At 28.3% G+C, this 23,647-nt stretch overlaps 9 protein-coding genes across 9 annotated transcripts; 7 read left to right on the top strand and 2 right to left on the bottom strand.

Moving 5' to 3' along the window:
* The first annotated feature begins 889 nt into the window (after positions 1-889).
* Positions 890-1,418, top strand: LOC109605979 (pupal cuticle protein C1B-like). The gene is made up of 2 exons (XM_020022575.2): positions 890-995; positions 1,050-1,418. Exons 1-2 carry the CDS (start codon positions 984-986, stop codon positions 1,290-1,292), a joined length of 255 nt encoding a protein of 84 aa, XP_019878134.2. The 5' UTR covers positions 890-983; the 3' UTR covers positions 1,293-1,418.
* Positions 1,419-2,419: 1,001 nt separating this feature from the next.
* Positions 2,420-2,820, top strand: LOC126264643 (pupal cuticle protein C1B-like). The gene is made up of 2 exons (XM_049963319.1): positions 2,420-2,493; positions 2,546-2,820. Exons 1-2 carry the CDS (start codon positions 2,482-2,484, stop codon positions 2,786-2,788), a joined length of 255 nt encoding a protein of 84 aa, XP_049819276.1. The 5' UTR covers positions 2,420-2,481; the 3' UTR covers positions 2,789-2,820.
* Positions 2,821-3,823: 1,003 nt separating this feature from the next.
* Positions 3,824-5,625, top strand: LOC109605987 (cuticle protein 18.6-like). The gene is made up of 2 exons (XM_049963320.1): positions 3,824-3,841; positions 5,358-5,625. The coding sequence occupies exons 1-2, from the start codon at positions 3,830-3,832 to the stop codon at positions 5,598-5,600; spliced, it is 255 nt and encodes an 84-aa protein (XP_049819277.1). The 5' UTR covers positions 3,824-3,829; the 3' UTR covers positions 5,601-5,625.
* Positions 5,626-8,077: 2,452 nt separating this feature from the next.
* On the top strand, positions 8,078-9,916 carry LOC109605985 (cuticle protein 18.6-like). The gene is made up of 3 exons (XM_020022579.2): positions 8,078-8,161; positions 8,213-8,452; positions 9,651-9,916. Exons 1-3 carry the CDS (start codon positions 8,150-8,152, stop codon positions 9,891-9,893), a joined length of 495 nt encoding a protein of 164 aa, XP_019878138.2. The 5' UTR covers positions 8,078-8,149; the 3' UTR covers positions 9,894-9,916.
* A 1,025-nt stretch (positions 9,917-10,941) lies between these two features.
* Positions 10,942-11,303, top strand: LOC109605983 (cuticle protein 18.6-like). The gene is made up of 2 exons (XM_020022577.1): positions 10,942-10,984; positions 11,037-11,303. The coding sequence occupies exons 1-2, from the start codon at positions 10,973-10,975 to the stop codon at positions 11,277-11,279; spliced, it is 255 nt and encodes an 84-aa protein (XP_019878136.1). The 5' UTR covers positions 10,942-10,972; the 3' UTR covers positions 11,280-11,303.
* Positions 11,304-12,409: 1,106 nt separating this feature from the next.
* On the top strand, positions 12,410-12,820 carry LOC109605986 (pupal cuticle protein C1B-like). The gene is made up of 2 exons (XM_020022581.2): positions 12,410-12,498; positions 12,553-12,820. Exons 1-2 carry the CDS (start codon positions 12,487-12,489, stop codon positions 12,793-12,795), a joined length of 255 nt encoding a protein of 84 aa, XP_019878140.1. The 5' UTR covers positions 12,410-12,486; the 3' UTR covers positions 12,796-12,820.
* A 3,915-nt stretch (positions 12,821-16,735) lies between these two features.
* LOC109605993 (pupal cuticle protein C1B-like) lies at positions 16,736-17,057 on the top strand. The gene is made up of 2 exons (XM_020022586.2): positions 16,736-16,748; positions 16,801-17,057. The coding sequence occupies exons 1-2, from the start codon at positions 16,737-16,739 to the stop codon at positions 17,041-17,043; spliced, it is 255 nt and encodes an 84-aa protein (XP_019878145.1). The 5' UTR covers position 16,736; the 3' UTR covers positions 17,044-17,057.
* A 1,114-nt stretch (positions 17,058-18,171) lies between these two features.
* On the bottom strand, positions 18,172-18,704 carry LOC109605990 (pupal cuticle protein G1A). Its single transcript, XM_020022584.2, has 2 exons — positions 18,621-18,704; positions 18,172-18,534 (listed from the first exon to the last, which is right to left on the bottom strand). Exons 1-2 carry the CDS (start codon positions 18,630-18,632, stop codon positions 18,238-18,240), a joined length of 309 nt encoding a protein of 102 aa, XP_019878143.1. The 5' UTR covers positions 18,633-18,704; the 3' UTR covers positions 18,172-18,237.
* Positions 18,705-23,029: 4,325 nt separating this feature from the next.
* Positions 23,030-23,415, bottom strand: LOC126264513 (neuropeptide-like 4). The gene is made up of 2 exons (XM_049962818.1): positions 23,388-23,415; positions 23,030-23,309 (listed from the first exon to the last, which is right to left on the bottom strand). The coding sequence occupies exons 1-2, from the start codon at positions 23,397-23,399 to the stop codon at positions 23,079-23,081; spliced, it is 243 nt and encodes an 80-aa protein (XP_049818775.1). The 5' UTR covers positions 23,400-23,415; the 3' UTR covers positions 23,030-23,078.
* Between the last annotated feature and the right edge of the window lie 232 nt (positions 23,416-23,647).

The following is a 23,647-nucleotide window of genomic DNA, read 5'->3' on the forward strand; positions in this document are numbered from 1 at the left end:
TGTAACTGTTTGGTTTAATACGCTTTGTCTAACGAAAAATTTTGAGATAAATTTGAAACTTGCAGTTTAGTCGTTGAATGGAATTAATTCTTTAACGTTTCACTAACACGAGTGTTAAGTGTCAAATGAACCGTTTCGGAAATGTATAAAAATTCCTTTCTTAATTTACATTTGTTATCATATCTAGTTATTTTATATTCATTAACAAGTATTTTACTGTCGTTGGGTGATAAAAGTTATAAGTGCACTTTTTGTTAATTAATTACACCAACGTAGAATTACCTATGCTAATGTCATGCTAATTGACTGTTCCAATATATCAAATTCAAGTAACCTTATAAAGTAACAAATTCTAATTTATATCTAATTTAATAGTCAACTTAGATATGATATGATGTTGAAAACGACTGAAATAACACTTACAGCTGGAAACATTCAATCTCAGATTCAACATGATTCGTAAGCTATCAATGCAAAAAAAGAATAAACAAAAAGTGTCTCCAAGAGTTTTTTATGTTTAGAGTTTATTAATAAAAATAAAAAAATATATTTGCATTTTAATAATATTTAATTTATGCTAATCAAATTAATTAGTGTTCATAAACTGGCGAAAGTTATTTTATGATATTAAAAGTTCTTTTCCTCCTTACCTAAACTGTCCTATATAGATTTTAAGCTAACTATTTATTTTGGATATTTAATTACTTTACAACAATATTCGTCCATATAACGATTTAATTAATTTATAAAAAATAACATAAGTGTCAATTCCTTGAAGTGTCCCACAGACCAAATATATAATAAAATTAATAACAAAAACTTTGTCAGAAGCGATAATTAGTAGGTCACTTATTTTAAATCAGTGACATGTAGTTAAAGTCTATCTATTGCTTAAGACTTCCAGAATTTACTTGGTATAAAACACCACCAATTTACACAGTCCATGTCAGATTGTACTGAATCATCACTACAACCACTTCAAAATGTTCAAGTTTGTAAGTATGACAACGAAGGGAGAGGGAAAAAAATTTAACTGATAAAATTTTCAGGTTGCCTTCGTTGCTTTGATTGTCGCTGCTGCTGCCACTCCAGCTCCAGAACCGAAAGCAGATCCAAAGGCTCAATTGCTAGCTGCAGCTGTTAGCGCCCCATTGGTATCGGCTCCCTTAGCTGCTGCTCCAGTGGCTGCCGCATACAGTGCTCCTCTGGCTTATTCTGCGTATGTTGCTCCATCCGTCTATTCGGCCGGATACACTGCCTACTCTCCATATGCTGCTTCCTACATTTTGTAAATTTGTGTTTTAAATAAAATTATTTAAAACTAGTTTTGTTGCTGATTAAATATTAATATGCATTAACTCAACAAATATCACGTATTTTTACACGACGTACACTAAATTGAAATTATGGTACAGGTAACTTCAAAACATGAACCTCATTAACAATTTAATTCACAATTACTAAAAAATATAAAATACAAATAATATAAACACATAATAATAATAATATTTTTTTAAATTCTAGTGCAGAAAATAAATTATCATTATGTGGTGCCATTAAAAAAATATACAAAAATTGAATCTGAAATAACATTTTGGACAGTTTGTCTTCTATATACACCCCAAAAGTTGTATCCATTGAGACTGTGAAGTCACTTGTGATTCACATATGTTGATTGAACTGATCACGATAATATTCATTATTTCTTTTGAAAGCAGATATTACCAAAGAATTGCGTCTGAAAAACAATTTTCTTATTTGTTTTTAAAAATGGCTGTTTAGACGTTATTCTTTATTATAATTACATTTATTTTAATCATTGTTGAATAATTTATCGTATAATGATAAATATTAAAAAATAAATATAATAAATATTTTATATAACTTTTTTTTAAATAAGTTATACTATGCCAGTTCTTCACCTTCACAGTGGTGTTTTAAAATTTATTGGTCATATTTATCATACACATTTTCGTAATCATGTAAAATTTTTAAATACGATAGGGAATAATGAAAGATTGATCCCCGATATATTGACAATTTTGAAAAATATATTTTCATATTCTAACAATTTTTGTTCTACTTAAATATAGATCACAAAATTAATGAATGTTTAATGGACATTAAACAGTACTAAGATGTGACATAGTGATACAATAAAAATAAAATTTGGAATAGCTTCAATAATTTATTGAAATCATTTTAGTTATTATATGATAATAAGTATTATTTAATATTATTATTAGTATTAGTATAGTATTACGATTATTACTAATGATAACTATTGTAATTCTGTATCTTCTATTTGAACAATATGGATATTTCATTGTCAAGGTGTAACCTTAAAATTAAACAGTATACGTGTTTACTTTTTTCGAATGTGCATTGCTTAATGTTACCACCACTTGGTATATATAAAAGATGGTCGAATTACATTGAAATTATTAGATTGAAACCAATCGTTCACATAACAACTTCAATATGTTTAAATTTGTAAGTAAGACAACGAAGATGTAAAACAAATATTTGATTGAAAAAATTTCAGGTTGCCTTCGTTGCTTTGATTGTTGCTGCTGCTGCCACTCCAGCTCCAGAACCAAAAGCAGATCCAAAGGCTCAATTGCTAGCTGCAGCTGTCAGCGCCCCATTGGTATCGGCTCCCTTAGCTGCTGCTCCAGTAGCTGCCGCATACAGTGCTCCTCTGGCTTATTCCGCTTACGTTGCTCCATCCGTCTATTCAGCTGGATACACTGCCTACTCTCCATATGCTGCTTCCTACATTTTGTAAATTTCTGTTTTAAATAAAATTATTTAAAAATATTTCTTGTGTTTATTAAACATTTATTATCCGCTAAACAAGTAAAAATATGACTCATGTATAATTTAATTAATTCACACAAATTAAAATTTCAAATGTGCGGAATAATATATAACAAACAAATGTAGATAATTCTGAAGAGTTCTATCACTCCTGCGATTGTGTAAATCAAATAGATTGTTTACGACAAACATCCTAGAAAACATTCCTATCTATATTCCAGAAGGCATTTTACCCACAAAACTTGAGTAACAATCTTCAATTTTTATTAGTTGAATAAAATAATCTCCATATATATTCCTTTCTTTCCATTGGCTTCCAATATACTGCAAAAACAATTTTATGAATTAATTTGAAGAAGGACAGTTTATTCTGCACTGTTTATTATAGTTTTATTTATTTCAATTAATGTCGAGTATTAATTTCCAATATAATAATAAATTTAAAAAGTTACTAAAGTTAAATTATTTAGTATTATTTTTTTTAATTTAAGCTATCAATTTCTATAGCAGTTTTTATATTCAATAATATATCAAAGTGATGTTTAACAATTCATTATTTATATTTAGCATCAATATATATCGAATCATATATAGCATTTAAGCACAACATAGAATCAAATATGTCCTGTTTATAAAATAAATCACAAATCAAAATGCACTTTAAAGACAATGTAATGAAGTAACATTCGGATAGAAGATAACTAAAATTTTGAATAGCTTCAGTAATTTTCGAATTGATTTATTAATTAATTTTAGTCATTATGTGATAATAGGTAATAACTATTACGAAAAAATGTTGCTAATAATTTCTATTAAAATTCTGTCTCTTCTGTCTGAACTACATGGATATTTCACTGTCAAGGTATAACCTTAACATCAAACACTATACATGCTTATTTGTTTCTAATGTTTATTGCTTAATTTTTGCAGGACTTGGTACATATAAAAGATGGTCGAATTACATTGACATTATTAGATTGGAAGCAATCGTTCACATAACAACTTCAATATGTTTAAATTTGTAAGTAAGACAACGAAGATGTAAAACAAATATTTGATTGAATAAATTTCAGGTTGCCTTCGTTGCTTTGATTGTTGCTGCTGCTGCCACTCCAGCTCCAAAACCAAAAGCAGATCCAAAGGCTCAATTGCTAGCTGCAGCTGTTAGCGCCCCATTGGTATCGGCTCCCTTAGCTGCTGCTCCAGTAGCTGCCGCATACAGTGCTCCTCTGGCTTATTCCGCTTATGTTGCTCCATCCGTCTATTCGGCCGGATACACTGCCTACTCTCCATATGCTGCTTCCTACATTTTGTAAATTTAAGTTTTAAATAAAGTTATTTAAAATTAGTTCTGTTATTTATTAATTGTTTATTATGCATTAAATTAACAAAAAATTGTATATTTTTATAATAGGTACTTTACAAAATTAAAATTTCAATGGTGTAGGTAACTTCAAAAATAATTAATAATTACCCTAATTACTAAAAAAATATGAGATATAAATACTATAAATACATAATAATAAAAATGTTGTTTAAAATTCTAGAGTAGAAAATGAATTTACATTATATGCAATTAAAAAATATATGAAAACTGAATTTAAAAAAACAACTTGAAGAACTTGTCATCTCTGTAAACTCTAAAAGTTCTATTCCTTGAGACTGTGAAATCATCTGTTAATCACATGTTTGTTGAACTGATCACCATATTTTATTCTTTCCCTTCAAAGTTGATGTTACCAAAACACTGTAGCGATATAACAGTTTTTTTTTATTTTATTTTAAGATTGACCGTTTAATTTTCATTTTTTATTATAATTATCACAATTAATTAATAAAATATTTGATCTAATTTTTTAATATAAGCTATATTGCAACAGTTTTTTACCTTCACAGAGATGCTTTAAAATTTGTTGCCCATATTTATCATCGATATTTTCTGAATTATATAAAATTTTAAAACACATATACAATAATGAAAGCTTGATCTCTGATATAATGTCAAACTTGAAAAATATTTCTCCATATTCTAATAATTCACGCCCCGTTTAAAAAATAAACCATTAATAATATGTATTGAATGCACGTTAAACACATTGCTAATATGAGATATTGTGATACAATAAAAGTAAAATTTGGAATAGCTTCAATAATAAATTTATTAAAATCATTTTAGTTATTACATTATTATATATATATATATATATTAGTATTATGAATTATTATTGTTATTATCAGCATTAGTAAAATATTATGCTTATTACTAATGATAACTATTGTAATTCTGTATCTTCTGTCTGACCAACATGGATATTTCACTGTCAAGGTGTAACCTTAAAATTTTACAGTATACGTGTTTTCTTTTTTCGAATGTGCATTGCTTAATGTTAGCACCACTTGGTGTATATAAAAGATGGTCGAATTACATGAAATTATTAGATTGAAACCAATCGTTCACTAAACAACTTCAATATGTTTAAATTTGTAAGTATGACAACGAAGATAATAGGACAAATATTTAATTGAAAAAATTTCAGGTTGCCTTCGTTGCTTTGATTGTTGCTGCTGCTGCCACTCCAGCTCCAGAACCAAAAGCAGATCCAAAGGCTCAATTGCTAGCTGCAGCTGTTAGCGCCCCATTGGTATCTGCTCCCTTAGCTGCTGCTCCAGTAGCTGCCGCATACAGCGCCCCACTAGCTTATTCTGGTTACTACGCTCCATCCGTCTATGCGGCTGGATACACTGCCTACTCCCCATATGCTGCTTCCTACATTGTGTAAATTTATGATTTAAATAAATTTATTTAAAAATAATTCTGGTGTTTATTAAATTATTTATTATACTCCAAACAAACAAAAAATATAACACATTTATATATTAATTAATTTACAAAATTAAAATTTCGCAAATGACAATACAAATGAAACAAAATAATTTTGAAAAGATCTGTGGTAATTTTTGTTGCTGATAATCAAACACTCTACTTTGAAATTTCTCCTGAAGGCATTGTACCTCTAGAGATGTGTAATTATCCAAGAAGGGAAGTTTTTCTTGCATTGTTTATTATATTTTTTTTATTTCAATTAAAATTGACTCTATTAACAAATATTAAAAAATAAGGATAGCAAAAATATTTTTGATTAATGTTCTATTAAAAAATTAATAAAATTCAAAATAATTAATATAATTCTATTATCTATTTATACACCAGTTTTTATATTTCAAATCAAAAGATAGAAATTGTTACTTATATTATTAATATCTTTCAATTCGTGTATATATTTTAGACACAATATAGAATCATGAAGATCTACATTCTAATATAATGATCATCTTGAAAAATATTCTTCCACATTCAAACAATTTATGTACTGTTTATAAAATAAATCATAAATCAAAATATGTTGAAAGCACTTTTAAAGTCAATAGAAAATTGTTACATTATCATAGAGTTTAAATAAATTCTTGTAGTAGCTTCAATAGTCCCCAGTAATTTATTGAAATAATATTGGTCATTAATAATATTAGGTATTACGAAAAATAGTTGTTAGTATTAATTATTACAAATCCACTTTTCAATATATTTTTCTCCCTGAACAAGTTGAATACTTCATTGTCATGGTGTAACCTCAAATTTAAACAGCATACGTGTTTACTTTTTTGAAATGTATATTGCTTAACAGTCGAACGACTCAATACATATAAAAGATGATCGAATAACATTGACATTATTAGATTGAAACCAATCGTTCAATTAACAACTTCAATATGTTTAAATTTGTAAGTATTTTAACGAAGATAGAAGACAAACATTTTATTGAAATAATTTCAGGTTGCTTTCGTTGCATTGATTGTTGCTGCTGTGGCTACTCCAGCTCCAGAACCAAAAGCAGATCCAAAGGCTCAATTGCTAGCTGCAGCTGTTAGTGCCCCATTGGTGTCGGCTCCTGTAGTGTCTGCTCCAGTAGCATACAGTGCTCCCCTGGCTTATTCTGGATATGTTGCTCCGTCCATCTATTCCGCTGGATACACAGCCTACTCTCCATATGCTGCATCCTACATTTTGTAAACTTGTGATTTAAATAAAAAGGTTTAAAAATAGTTCAACAAAAGTTATTTAATATTTCCCAGTAGCAAATGAAAAACAATTACTATATTAGATTTTTTAAAATAGAAAATCTTAAAGTAGTCTAATGAGAAGATTAAATATTGTAAAATTTAATTAAAGTGAAAATACTCAACCAATTCCAAATTAAAAAAAAAAAAAATTAGCACGTCATTTATCAATAGAAATCTCAATATGTATTTATGTGCACATACTTTCACTGAATAGGACACTTTTGGATCAGACTTGATGTCACTGGAATTTTGGTATCACAGTATTATACCTTACTAAATAAGACTATGTAATTTTGCATAATATGAATAATATGATACTAATATGTAAGAAAATAAATCTCTGTGAAGACATTACCAGATTTCCGAATTTGTTGTGAGTATTACTAGGTCACAAAAATGCCACTTTTAGTTTTCCAATCGTATTTATATTATTATATTAAGGGTAATTGACTTTTCTATTTCAAACAAACAATTAAAATATTGCTTTAAGTATTTTTTAGAAATGGAAATTTTTCAAAATGTTAAAAAAATTCATAAAACATTTGCATGCAATTCAGAGCTACACTAAAAATGAAAGAAAATATTTTTTTACGAGTATATTCGATTTTGAAGCTGACCTGTTACTAACAAAATAATTAATTATTTGGATAGTTATTTAACAAAACATGGTAAGCTACATTATCCAAATTCGTTTATCGAATTATAAGTTTGCACATTTATCCTCATAGTTCCTGTTAGTTATAATATTTTTAACAAGAGAAATTTTTCTGTTATCGTAGCACCAATTTTTTTGATAAAAGTTACCGAAGTTACCATAAAATCTCTCTAAATGTAAATAACAAGATATATTCTACCAAAATTCCATGAAAATTGAGAATTCCACTTGATTTTATTGATATATTTAGTTTACTCTTTAGACATACAATAGACAATTTTTCAAATTTTAATAATTGAAAAAATCGATTTCTTAGGTTTATTTCTCAGTTTTCATTAGGTGCCCTCAATTGTCAAAAAATACATTCTTTACCTGAATGGCTTGAAGGATCGATTGCCACATAACCTTAAAATTAGGCACTGTACGTGATTCTTTATTTCTAACATACATTGCACAATATACGCACGATTCGTTAGACACTGGTACCTATAAAAGAACGTCGAGTAGCATTATCACTATTAGATTGAAAACGATCAGTCCTATAACAACTTCAAAATGTTTAAATTTGTGAGTAAAACAAAAAATATAGAAAAACGTATCTAATTGAAAAAATTTCAGGTTGCCTTCGCTGCTTTAATTGTTGTTGCTGCAGCTACACCAGCTCCAGAACCGAAAGCAGATCCAAAGGCTCAATTACTAGCTGCAGCTGTTAGCGCTCCATTGGTATCGGCTCCTCTAGCTGCTGCTCCAATAGCTGCCGCTTACAGCGCCCCTCTAGCTTATTCTGGTTACTACGCTCCATCCGTCTATGCAGCTGGTTACACTGCTTATTCTCCATATGCTGCTTCCTATATTTTGTAAATTTGTGGTATAAATAAAATGAATTAAAAATATTTTCCTTGATTTTATTAAACTCTTCCGAGACTATGTGATAAACAATTATTATATTCAAAAATGTCTATGACTTATGTATAAACAAATTTTAGGTTAAATTAGAAAATATCTAACTAATGTATAGTGTGTAAATTCTACCTAACACTTTATTTGGTAAAAAAAATCATTTATTCATGAATGGAAATGTCCCTCATAATTTTTTCATTTGTAATTTAATTTCATTAAAATTTATATGTATATCAAAAAAAAATATATTAACATAAGATCATTCAATCGACTATAATATTTTTTACAGTCAAAAAATGAGAAAAAATTAAAAATCATCATTTAACGCAACATTTAGGCATTTAATAATTTTTTTTAAAAATTATTAGTATATTTCGATGTAGATCATCCATTTTATCAATTTCGATCAAAAATTTTTTATTTAAAATTTACTTTTTAATTTAATTTACTTGTACAATGTACGCTTATAATGAAGAATATAAAAAGTATCTAAATATGTCAAATCTAGTCCATAAGGTACCATACTCATTTTTTATGATTCCCCAAATTTTCATAATTTCTACACCTGCACCAAATACTTAAATTTTAAACACAGAATTAAAAGATAAATTTAAACAAATAAAATCTAATTAGTAATCAAACAAATCAACTAAAATTTGTTTTTAAAATTTATCAATATATTTTGTATAATAAATATTAAAAGTTCAATGACATCAAAAAGTTAAAAGTAAAATATAACAAAATTAATAATTTTTCTTATAAAATGATCAACAAATATATTAATAATATTAATTTTATTTTTGTCATATGTTAACAGAAATCTTGTTCAGAAAATTGTACAGAAGAAATATAGTTGCAGAAAGTCATAAGGTTATTTAATGTGTCAAATAATAAACTCTTAGAAATTTAATCATTGTCATAATTTAACCTTAAAGTTTAATGTGCGGGTGTTGAACGTACGTGAATGTTTATTTTAAATATGTGTATTGCTTAATATCGAAACGACTTGATAGGTATAAAAGATGTTCGACTTGCATTTGTCATTATTAGATTGAAAACAATCGTTCACATAACAACTACAAAATGTTCAAATTTGTAAGTATATCAATAAATATACAGATAGATAGAAAAGTATATTTAATTTAAAAAATTTCAGGTTGCCTTCGTTGCTCTTATTGTTGCTGCTGCTGCCACTCCAGCTCCAGAACCAAAGGCAGATCCAAAGGCTCAATTACTAGCTGCAGCTGTTAGCGCCCCATTGGTATCCGCTCCCTTAGCTGCTGCTCCAATAGCTGCCGCATACAGTGCTCCTCTGGCTTATTCTGCTTATGTCGCTCCATCTGTCTATTCGGCCGGATACGCCGCCTACTCTCCATATGCTGCTTCCTACATTTTGTAAATTTGTGTTTTAAATAAAATTATTTAAAAATAGTCCTGTCGCTTATTAAATATTTGTTATATCTTAACTCAACAAAAAATCATATATTTTTATACCAGATTCGTCACTAAATTCAAATATCATTGGTGTAGGTAATTTTAAAAATAATTGTGAATTTAATTAATAATTTAGACCCTAATTACAAAATAATTTAAAATATAAATAGTCTAAACTTATAATAATACTATATATACAAAATTCTAGTGTAAAAAACAAATTTACATTATATGCAATTAAAAATACATAAAAACAGCGACTGAAAGAAATATCTTGGAGAACTTGTCGTCTATATACAAGTACCCCAAAAATTGTTGTACCTATTGAGATTTGTTTCACATACAGTAGAGTTTGACCCGTCTGATTATAGAGATACATTATGTACGACAGAGTCAGTAGAACTCTGTAGAATATAATAATAAAAATATAAAAAAACTTTATTTATATTCATTTTTCAAAACACTACACCAAATATTTGTTATTTTAAATCTTAGTGATTCTTTAAAATTTGTTTGTTATATTTGTCATCTATATTATCTGAATCACGTAAACTTTTTAAACACAAAATAGAATAATGGAAGCTTGACATCTGATATAATGAAAATCTTGAAAAATATTTCCCTATATTCTAACAGTCCTGTATAAAAAATGAATCATAAAATCAATGTATATAAAATGAATATTAAGCAATAGTCAAATGTGATATTGTGATACATTAAAAATATAATTGGCAATATGATGCTATTTGATTTATTAAAATCATTTTAAATATTATATGATAAAAAGTATTATGAATTATTATTATTAGTATTAGTATGCTAATATAACCATTACTAATGATAAATATTTTAATTATGTATCTTCTGTCTGAGCAACATGGATATTTCACTGTCAAGGTGTAACCTTAAAATTAAAGAGTATACGTGTTTATTTTTATCAAATGTATATTGCTTAATGTTAGCACAACATGGTGCATATAAAAGGTGGTGAAATTAAATTGTAACTATTAGATTGAAACCAATCGTTCACTTAACAACTTCAATATGTTTAAATTTGTAAGTATGGCATCGATGATAGAAGACAAACATTTAATTGAAAAATTTTCAGGTTGCCTTCGTTGCTTTGATTGTGGCTGCTGCTGCTACTCCAGCTCCAGCACCAAAAGCAGATCCAAAGGCTCAATTCTTAGCTGCAGCTGTTAGTGCCCCATTGGTATCGGCTCCCTTAGCTGCTGCTCCAGTAGCTGCCGCATACAGTGCTCCTCTGGCTTATTCTGCTTATGTTGCTCCATCCGTCTATTCGGCCGGGTACACTGCCTACTCTCCATATGCTGCCTCCTACATTTTGTAAATTTTTGTTTTAAATAAAGTTATTTAAAAATAGTCCTGTTATTTGTTAAATATTTGTTATATTTTAACTCAACAAAATATCTCGTTTTTACACGAGGTACTTCACCAAATTGCAATTTCTATGATATATGTAACTCTAAAACAAGAACTTCATTAAGAATTTAAGTTACAGTTACTAAAAAATATAAAATACAAATGATATAAACACATAATAATAATAATAATGTTTTTTTAAAATTCTAGTACAGAAAATAAACTCACATTTTGTGTCATTAAAAAAATACATAAACATTGTATCTGAAAAAAGCATCTTAGAGAACTTCCCTTCTATATACACCTCAAAAGTTGTATCCATTTAGACTGTGACATCACTTGTTATTCATATATGTTGATTGACCTGATTACCATAATTTTTATTATTTCTTTTGGAAGCAGATATTACCAAAGTACTCTACCTCGAAAACAATTTTCTTAGTTGGTTTTAAAAATGGCAGTTTAGACGTTATTCTTTATTATAATATCATTTATATTGATTATTGTTGATTAATTATTCGTATAATGATAAATATTAAAAAAAGTAATAATTATAACTATAGTTAAAATATTTTATATAACTTTTTTTAAATAAGCTATACTACACCAGTTCTTCACCTTCACAGTGATGCTTTAAAATTTATATTTATCATAGACATTTTTGGATTCATGTAAAATATTTAAACACGATATACACTAGAAAAATGAAAGATTGATCCCTGATATAATGACAATTTTGAAAAATATATTTTCATATTCTAACTATTTTTGTCCCATTTAAAAATAAATCATAAAATTAAAATATGTTGAATGGACATTAAACAGTACTAAGATGTGATATAGTGATACAATAAAAATAAAATTTGGAATAGCTTCAATAATTTATTAAAATCATTTTAGTTATTATATGATAATAAGTATTACATAATATTATTATTAGTATTAGTATAGTATTACGATTATTATAAATGATAACTATTGTAATTCTGTATCTTCTATCTGGACAACATGGATATTTCACTGTCAAGGTGTAACCTTAAAATTAAACAGTATACGTGTTTTCTTTTTTCGAATGTGCATTGCTTAATGTTAGCACCACTTGGTGTATATAAAAGATGGTCGAATTACATTGAAATTATTAGATTGAAATCATTCGTTCACTTAACAACGTCAATATGTTTAAATTTGTAAGTATGACAACGAAGATATAAAAAACAAACATTTTATTGAAAAAATTTCAGGTTGCCTTCGTTGCTCTTATTGTTGCTGCTGCTGCCACTCCAGCTCCAGAACCGAAAGCAGATCCAAAGGCTCAATTGCTAGCTGCAGCTGTTAGCGCCCCATTGGTATCGGCTCCCTTAGCTGCTGCTCCAGTAGCTGCCGCATACAGTGCTCCTCTGGCTTATTCTGCTTATGTCGCTCCATCTGTCTATTCGGCCGGATACACCGCCTACTCCCCATATGCTGCGTCCTACATCTTGTAAATTTGTGTTTTAAATAAAATTATTTAAAAATAGTCCTGTTGTTTATTAAATATTTGTTATACATTAACTCAACAAAAAATTTCAATGGTGCGATGCCTTATTTCCTGAAAAATGTATAATAAGGTTTTAAACACATAATAATAAAAATAATTCTAGTGTAGACTATAAATTCATATTTCTTGCGATTAAAAAATTCATAAAAACTGAAAATGAAAGAAACATCTTGGAGAAAATGCGGTTTACGTATACCCCAAAAGTTATTGTACCTATTAAGGCTGTATAATAATATGTGATTCACAAAAACACTGCGTTATGAAAACAATTTTCTTAATTGATTTGAAGAATGACCATTTATTCTTTATTGTTTGTTATAGTTTAATTTATTTTGTTTATTGCAAAATAATTATTCATATAACTATAATTACAAAAAATAACTATAGATAAATTATTTTAAATTAATTTTTTAATATAAGCTATACTTCAGCAGCTTTTCTATTTTAAATCACAGTAATATTTTAAAATTTGTTACTTATATTTATGTTCAATATCTTCGGAATCATGTAAACCTTTTATACAAAGTATAAAATAATGAAGGCTTGTCCTCTGATGTAATGAAAAATCTTGAAACATATTTCCCTATATTCTAACAGACTTGTATTAAAAATGAAACATCATATTCAATGAATGTTAATCACAGTGCTAAAATGTGATATTGTGACACATTAAAAATATACTTTGGATTAGCTACAATAATTTATTAAAATCATTTTAGTTATTATATGGTAATTGATAATTAGTATTATGAATTATTATTATTAGTATGCTATTATGATCATTACTAATTACTAGTGATAACTATTGTAATTCTGTATCTTCTGTCTAAACAACATGGATATTTCACTGTCAAGGTGTAACCTTAAAGTTTTATAGTATACGTGCTTACTATTTTCAAATCTGCATTGCTTCATGTTAACACATCTTGGTACATATAAAAGAGGGTCGAGTTACATTAAAATTATTAGATTGACACCAATCGTTCACTTAACAACTTCAACATGTTCAAATTTGTAAGTATGACATCGAAAATAGAAGACAAAGATTTAATTAAAAAAATTTCAGGTTGCCTTCGTTGCTTTGATTGTTGCTGCTGCTGCTACTCCAGCTCCAGAACCAAAAGCAGATCCAAAGGCTCAATTCCTAGCTGCTGCTGTTAGCGCCCCATTGGTATCGGCTCCCTTAGCTGCTGCACCAGTAGCTGCCGCATACAGTGCTCCTCTGGCTTATTCTGCTTATGTCGCTCCATCTGTCTATTCGGCCGGATACACTGCCTACTCTCCATATGCTGCTTCCTACATCTTGTAAATTTGTGTTTTAAATAAAATTATTTAAAAATAGTCCTGTTGTTTATTAAATATTTGTTATACATTAACTCAACAAAAAAATTTCAATGGTGCGAAAATAATTATTAATTTAATTAAAAATTTAGGCCTTATTTCCTAAAAAATGTATAATACGGTTTTAAACACATAATAATAAAAATAATTCTAGTGTAGACAATAAATTCATGTTTCTTGCGATTAAAAAATACATAAAAACTGAAAATGAAAGAAACATCTTGGAGAAAATGCGGTTTACGTATACCCCAAAAGTTATTTTACCTTTTAAGGCTGTATAATAATCTGTGATTCACAAAAACACTGCGTTATGGAAACATTTTCGTTAATTAATTTTAAGAATGACCATTTATTCTTTATTGTTTGTTATAGTTTAATTTATTTTGTTTATTGCAAAATAATTATTCATATAAGCATAATTACAAAAAAATAACTATAGATAAATTATTTTAAATTAATTTTTTAATATAAGCTATACTTCAGCAGTTTTTTTATTTTAAATCACAGTAATATTTTAAAATTTGTTACTTATATTTATGTTCAGTATCTTCGGAATCATGTAAACCTTTTATACAAAGTATAAAATAATGAAGGCTTGTCCTCTGATGTAATGAAAAATCTTGAAACATATTTCCCTATATTCTAATACACTTGTATTAAAAATGAAACATCATATTCAATGAATGTTAATCACCTTGCTAAAATGTGATATTGTGACACATTAAAAATATAATTTGGATTAGCTACAATAATTTATTAAAATCATTTTAGTTATTATATGGTAATTGATAATTAGTATTATGAATTATTATTATTAGTATGCTATTATGATCATTACTAATTACTAGTGATAACTATTGTAATTCTATATCTTCTGTCTAAACGACATAGATATTTCACTGTCAAGGTGTAACCTTAAAATTTTATAGTATACGTGCTTACTATTTTCAAATCTGCATTGCTTCATGTTAACACATCTTGGTACATATAAAAGAGGGTCGAGTTACATTAAAATTATTAGATTGAAACCAATCGTTCACTTAACAACTTCAACATGTTCAAATTTGTAAGTATGACATCGAAAATAGAAGACAAAGATTTAATTGAAAAAATTTCAGGTTGCCTTCGTTGCTTTGATTGTTGCTGCTGCTGCTACTCCAGCTCCAGAACCAAAAGCAGATCCAAAGGCTCAATTCCTAGCTGCTGCTGTTAGCGCCCCATTGGTATCGGCTCCCTTAGCTGCTGCACCAGTAGCTGCCGCATACAGTGCTCCTCTGGCTTATTCTGCTTATGTCGCTCCTTCCGTCTATTCGGCTGGATACACCGCCTACTCTCCATATGCTGCTTCCTACATTTTGTAAATGTGTGTTTTAAATAAAATTATTTAAAAATAGTTCTGTTTATTGAACATTTATTGTCCACTAAAGAAACAAAAAAATTACTCATTAAATTAAAATTACAAAAAATGCAAATAGCTGAAACAAACAACTGTAGATAATTTTAAAATGTTATACTGCTACAGGTTGTTGTTAATCTATACTTCAGAAGTCGTTGTACCCAGAAATATTATGCAATATCCTACGATTTTTACACGTTAGGTGAACTGATCTTCACATTTCTTTCTTTCCATTGATAGCAAATTCTTCCAGGACCGCACTAAGCAAACAGTTTTATTAGTCAATTTAAAGGAATTCAGTTTATTCTGCATTATTTACTATAATTTTATTTTTCTTGATTGTTCAGATAACTTATAAATAATAAATATTAATATAAGGTATCATTATTAATTTATATAACTGTTTTTCTATTTTAAATCACAGCTTTACAAACATATTTGTTACCTTTATTTATTATCAATATCTCTCGTATCATTTAAACATTTAACAGATAATATATTAGAATCATGATAAAATGTATGTCTTGTTATAAATTAAATCATAAAAACAAAATATGTTGGATACTCTTTAAGTAGACATAATAAAAAATTAAAAAAATAATAACTTTTCAATTTCTTGAATTATCTTAAAAATATTGATCTTTATATCCAATATTTAGAATATATACAGTTTGCCTCACAAAAAACTGTCAGTGGCCTATATATAAAGAAAATAAATAATAAATAAAATTTCAAAAAGCTGTTTCGAACGTTCGAAGCGGGGACCATTATTTTAAATCACTAAGATTAAAAGACCTTTGGAACAATTTAACACAGTAGACGTATAGAGGCATTGAAAATATTTATGATATTGTCAACTCCCACTGGCGTTCCTTTTTCGAACCCTTGAAAAGATCTTTCTATTCTATTCTATTTATCTATTATCCTTTTAAGACATAGGACATTGACAATTTTTGGTGGAACATACACGATATATTTTATTTAAACAACATGGATATTTCATTGCCAAAGTGCAACCTCAAAATTAAACGGTATACGTGTGTATTAATTTTGTATTGCTTAATAATCGTACGATTTGGTGGGTATAAAAGAGTGTCGAATTACATTGACAATATTAGATTGGAAGCAATCGTTCACATAACAACTTCAAAATGTTTAAATTTGTAAGTATGACAACGAATATGTAAGACAAATATTTAATTGAAAAAATTTCAGGTTGCCTTCGTTGCTTTGATTGTTGCTGCTGCTGCTACTCCAGCTCCAGAACCAAAAGCAGACCCAAAGGCTCAATTGCTAGCTGCAGCTGTTAGCGCCCCATTGGTATCGGCTCCCTTAGCTGCTGCTCCAGTAGCTGCCGCATACAGTGCTCCTCTGGCTTATTCTGCTTATGTTGCTCCATCAGTCTATTCGGCCGGATACACTGCCTACTCTCCATATGCTGCTTCTTACATTTTGTAAATCTGTGATCTAAATAAAATAATTAAAACATAGATTTGAGTTTAAAACATTAATAATAGTAGCAAAATTCTCCTCAAAATAGAGTCAAATTGAGAGGCAATATCAGATTGAAAATTTTTAACAAGTAAAGAGATAAATATTTATTTTATTATATTTAAAATATATATAACGTCTTATAATTCCCCCTGATAATTTTTCACACCAATAATGTTTAGAAATACAGAGAATATTTAGACTTGTCGATTGATACTGTACTTACATAGGGCATTATGGTTTGGGGTGCAATAGTTATGAGGTGTAAGTCACCCCTAGTTTTCCGCGCATGCAGTTTGAATGCTACTGGTGAAAAATTAACAATGTGCTAGAACCCATCTCAGCACCATACTTTCAACGCCTGAATAATCCAAACTCCAACAAGATAATACCCTTCACACGGCGAAGGTCACAAGCCAGTTCCTCCAAGAAGTCAATATAGTGGTACTCCCATAAGCTGCAATATCACCAGATTTAATTCCCATCTCTGTTTGGGATGTTATCGGTAGATGACTCGGTTCCTTACCTCCTCCTCCGGACTATCTAGCTGATCTTCAAGGTGTTATTCAGGTTGGGATTAGATAACGCAAGGGGGAGGACTCACACATTATTAAATTAGTCGAACAATTTTCATTGTAAAGTAACCAAATTGTAATCATTTGTATATATGTGATACTTATACTGTAAAAATCATTCAAATTGCTCAACAAATTTTAACTGTTGTATTTTTAATTAAAACCAGTATATAAATATATCTTTCAAATGAGATATCACGATTTATTAAAAAATTTTGTTAGTTTAACAACATTTTATATGGTTGTTATCCATGGTTGTTGTCCAATTCAAAAGTTACCGGGGAAGGGACTTTTTATGACCTCATTGTATAAATATTTTTCACTGAATAGGAAACAACTAAATTGTAATCCTTAAGGATTTTAATAATTTATTACAATCATGAAAGCAAGTGAAATTATAATTACTCATTTTATTTATTCAATTTGTTATCATAAAAGCTATTACTAATATTTCATTTCTTGTAAAATTTCATTTATAAAGAAACGTAATCACTAAATTAATTTTAATGAAACACAAAAATTGTAATAAATATTTTATTTATTTTACTAAAAACATTCACATCATCATATCAAAACCTCGATCAAATTAGTGTACGTATGGGTATGGTACTACTCCTGGTACGACTGGAGCAGAGTAGGCAGACACAACTGGGGAAGAGACAACTGGAGCAGAGTAGGCAGAGACTACGGGGGCAGAGTAGGCAGATACAACTGGAGCGGCAACGGCGGAGCGGACTGAGTGGAAAGTTGGGGATACGCCTCCAACACCAGCGGTGTAGGTGGAAGCTACGGAAGCGGCTACTGGAGCTACTACTCCGGCGCTGTATACGCTTGGCAAGACGGCACCAGCGGAGGCTACGGCTACGAGAGCGGCGAGAAGAACCTGACATAAAATAATAACAAAATAAATATTTTAACAGTAATAATCTAATATCGCTACATTGTAATAAAATTAGGAAATATACTTACGAATTTGTACATGTTTAAGGTTGGTTGTTTGTCAGTTGTTTCAAAACAAGTGATACATTTCCAAAAAGTTGTGCACTTTATATAGTAAAAGGGTGTTGGCTGTTCCTTAATGTCATCGGTTATAATATATGCAAATGTAGGCAACAAAATTAATTCTTAACATGAATTGGCGCGAAATAGCTTATTCGATAAGACCTTGATACAAATTAAATAATCTTTTTTGTATACGTAATCTCCAAATCTAGTGATTAAATTTATTATATAGGGTGTGTCAAAATAAGTGGGCATTCTCTCAAATCCCATCAAAATAATACAAGATATTTATATTTATTTTTTCCTGTATTGATTGTCTTTTGTTTTTAACAAATTAAATTAAAAGAACAGGGAATAGATAGAAATAATTATTGGTACCAAATTAATAATGTTCAAATAATTTTGAGGCTAAAATCGGGTGGGTAATTGAATAATTCATTTAATATGTTAGATAAACTTCCAAAAAATTATTCAACATTTATTATAAAACTTCGATATTCTTACAATAAAGATATTACGTGTCCGCACAACCTATTAACAATTACTTCTGAATTGTTGGTTGTGCTTATAACATTTATTTACAATATATTAAAATTTAAATATAATAAGAACTGTAGAGTGGATAGCCCAGATAAGGTACAGAATATGTTGTAGGAACTGCATAATCGTAATATCTGTATGTCGTAGTAACAGGTGAAGAATACACTACTGGTGTTGAAACAGCTGCAGCTATAAAATGTGGTTTTGGTTCAGGTTTTGGAGCAGGTACGGCAAAAACTACGGCCATAATGGCGGCGAAAATGATCTAAAAGTATATATAAATATTAGTATCATTTTTGAAAATATAAATATTGTTTACTTACAGTTTTAAACATTTTGAATACTTATCGTTATCAGTAAATTAAATCGACTGATGGTTAATTCAATTTAATAAATCGTTTATATATGACTTCAATGAAGCAACTGTCATTGTACTGCCTTTTATTTAATATGATATTCTAATTAGGAAATTCTGCTTTAATGATTGAAGGCTAATTATTGAATATTATTAATTAAAAATTAACAACACCTATTATTACAAAATTATAACTAGAAACTTGTCTACATAATAAAATAGCAACATCTTGAGACATTCTATAAGAATAATATTTTAAGAAAAGTTTTGAAAATTTGTTTTATATACCAATTGATGGTCTGGTCCTTTTATTTATTTAATATACTTGGTGTACATAAGGGGAATTTAATATAATTTCTAAATTGTTTATTATTCCCAGCATCAAATAAAAGAAATCAGATGGATTTTTTTATTTGTAAGAACACTTTTCTTTTATAATGATAATATTTTAGTTGTTATATTTTCATTCATTTTCATCATTTGCTGATACCTTCTAAAAATGTACTATTCCATGTAGTTCATCAAATCTAGCAGCCTCATGGTAGTGTCGATTTCGCCCACAGTGCATTGACTCTTGTTGTGACCATATTTTTGATGATCTTTCGTTCTACAAGTAACTTAAAAGATAACTTTGGTACTAGTCTTAACTAGAAACGGAGGCATAGGTTTCTTAACTCTAAGCTCATTTAGTATGTTTTCTGTGTATGAATTTGGTTCACGAATAAATCTCTTTATCTTCTGTAAGACTATGTAAAATTAACACTTTTTTAAGGGCAGCAATTAAGCATCTAAAATCACTAAGGGAAGACGGAAATACCTCCATGTTCCTGCCTACCACTTTTGTTTTACTGAAAATAATATCTTCCTCTTTAAGAAAAAAACAAAGTTCAAATTTGGTATTTCAATTATCTGCTTAATGTACTTTGCCAAAGCTACAATTATTTATTTTGATTTTTATATCACGCAATTTGGTTTAATTTCAAGTTTTGATTGAGTTTTATTAAGTAGCTTTTCTTCAATTCAATTTACCATAATATTTGACACATATTGAACATGCTAGAGATAGTCGTTATTCTGAGGTTAAGATAATCAGGTTTTTTGAATCAACAAATTCAATATTTATAAAAAAATATTGAAATAATTATTATAAATTTTCTGATTTATTTCTCACTTAAAATGAGTTTAGTATATTAAATAAAATCAAGTATTCTCCTTTTTTTACTTTATTTTCTTCAGTCATCTTGTTTTTAGTGTATCAAATTGCATTATTTACAAAATATAAGAAGCATATGGGGAGTAGGCGGTGTATCCAGCAGCATAGACAGACGGGGCAGCGACGTAACCAGAGTAAGCCAAAGGAGCGGTGTAAGCAGTGGAGATCGGAGCAGCAACCAAGGGAGCACTGTAGGCAGCCAATAATTGTGGATCAGGTTTAGCTTTTGGAGCTGGCACAGCCAAACTGCAGGCTACGAGAGCGAGGAATACGAACTGTAAAAATAATAGATTAATTAAGACTGAACTAAAAGTTGTTTAAGTGTAAATACTCACAATTTTAAACATGGTGAGGTATTGCTAATCAATCGAAACCAACTGATAGCCGAAGGAAAGAAGGCACACATATTTATATCAGTCTAGTGTGAAATACGCGCGTGAAGGTTTTTATTTTCATGGCACGTAGATATTGTGCAATTTAATACAGATACTATTCTGAATTTAAAATTTAATTTGGATTTACCTAAGCATCTCCAATATACGTTACTTAGCTATTTAAAATGAGCAGGGTTCACAAATAATAACCATTATTTGAAATATAAATCATTCGGACGGTTAAAAGAGCTGCAAAACATATATAAACATAATTATAATTCAACGTTAATAGAAGCATACCAATAAAATGAAATCAAAATTTTTAATGTGGAGATATTTTTAACAAGGATGCCAACTGAAAGTTCTTAGGACTTTTAATACTTAATATTGATACAAACTATATAGTAGTTCAATTTTTTGATGGATTTAATATAAAATAGTATAAATGTGAATTTTATAAGGTCATTGTACTGTTATAAATACAATTGATACACATTTTAGTTCAAGAAAAACACGGACAATTATATATAATTGATTTACTTTTACATTTTTCTATTTATTTAAAACTAATAATAATCTATCTTTTATAACCACAATTTTTAACTATTCTAGAGTAAATAAAGTATGATATTTTTAACAACAATGATTCAATGTTTTTAGGTTCTTTAACACTATCGAATTACGATTTATACTGATCAAACAATTTGGTGTTATTTAATGGGTATTACTTTTAATATAAAACAGTGCAAATGTTAATTTTGTAGTTACTATCCTGTTTAATTTATTTACTTTAGCAATTTTCTACTTATTTATACGTAATATTGCTTATTCGTGCTGCAAAACAAAATATTTGGATGATAGATTGGGAATTCCCCAGTCAATTCTTCTAGTATTAAATTGTTAAATTTTTTTAGCATGATTGTTATTTTATTATTCTAAAGGTATCCTGCATATTGTGACTACTAAACAGTAGCAATGGTCAAGTATCAAAGCATTTTATTGGGGCAAGGTATCTACGTGATGTGAATTTGTTGAAATATTTTGAACACATATGTAAGATACATAAAAATATACATATATTTTTTGAGACAAAATTAATTTATGAAAACCAATTGTCAAATAAAACATACGTTTGCATTTATCATAAATAGATGAACCATGGGAACCAAGGGACCAGTCTAAGTCAGTGGAAAGGAAATCTAACTGATGAGTTAACTTGTAAAGACGTCATTAGAGATTTTGTTTCAGGAGCTGGTTCTTAATAGTAATTAGTAATTATGATAAATACATCTTACGTCTCAGATAATTGCTTAATTACTGGAATTTTTGAAGGCGAATTAGTTTAGATTAGAATAGAATTAGAAATTAAATAGAATTATATTTAACCCAAGAAAATTACTTTTTTTTTGTTATTTATGATTATATGACACAGTATATGTCATTTTTCAAATAATGGTATATTTTTATCACATTCAAAAAACACTTTCATTTAATAAATATTATATATACTTTATTTCTACTGTCACATTTTCACATGTAGTGTTTTCGAGTATCTTGCAGGTTATCTAGAAATGTTCTACGTGATCTGTTTTGTGATTTATTGTAAACAACAAGACATTGACCTCCTAGGTCAGAGGGTCTATTATAAATTTTAAGAATAATTATTATCCATTAGATCAATATTAATATTAAAAATAATGTATAGATTATGCACATGTCAAAATTGTATTGTAAAAATTTGGAAATATGACAAAATCAACAGAAGTTTTGAGCATTTCTAGAAAAAAAATTTAACACGTTATTGCAAATTTAATAAAAGTATTATCATTGTCTTTTCAATTAAAATATAATTGTCTGGAACTATTGCATCTATCTGAGATAAAATAAAACCTTTCAGTTTAAAATAAAAGTCAATTTAATGTTCTGAAAATATTTTATTTCATTTAAACAATGTATGAAGAGTATGGGGAATAAGCGTATCCAGAAGCATAGATTGAAGGAGCATTATATCCATAGTATCTGTAGTTGTAAGCCAGAGGAGCACTGTAGGCCAATGGGACAGATGAGACAAGTGGTGCAGTGTATGAGGTAGCGATTACAGCAGGTTTAGGGGCTGGTTTTGGTTCAGGAGCTGGGACAGCCAGAGCTGAAGCGACGAGCGCAACAAAAATTACCTAAAACAATACAAATAACAAATTTCAATTAAATCTATAACAAACATAAATAAATTATAAATAAAATATGCCTCTTACCAATTTAAACATCTTAGGAATATTGTGGTTGTACTTGCTAAGGATACAAACTGAAGATATTGAAGTGAAACCATTTATTTATATTAAAGAGTAAGAAACGATAAGAAAGTCATTTAGATATTTAATAAATATGTCGTTAATTTTCTCGATTATTAAATCTTAAATATATTTCAATTTTAATAATGCAAATTTAATTAGTGTCAGAAAAAAATTAATTATAATTAGCTTAAGATATTTTAAAATATTTGATAAACATCTAT

This window comes from Aethina tumida, chromosome 2, assembly GCF_024364675.1.
Source record: "Aethina tumida isolate Nest 87 chromosome 2, icAetTumi1.1, whole genome shotgun sequence".
NCBI classification, from domain to species: Eukaryota; Metazoa; Arthropoda; class Insecta; order Coleoptera; family Nitidulidae; genus Aethina; species Aethina tumida.

Coding starts and splice junctions, on each gene's coding strand:
- LOC109605985 (XM_020022579.2), top strand. Junction 8,453..9,650: donor ATGCTGCTTCCTATATTTTG/TAAATTTGTGGT, acceptor AAAAAATTTCAG/GTTGCCTTCGTTGCTCTTAT.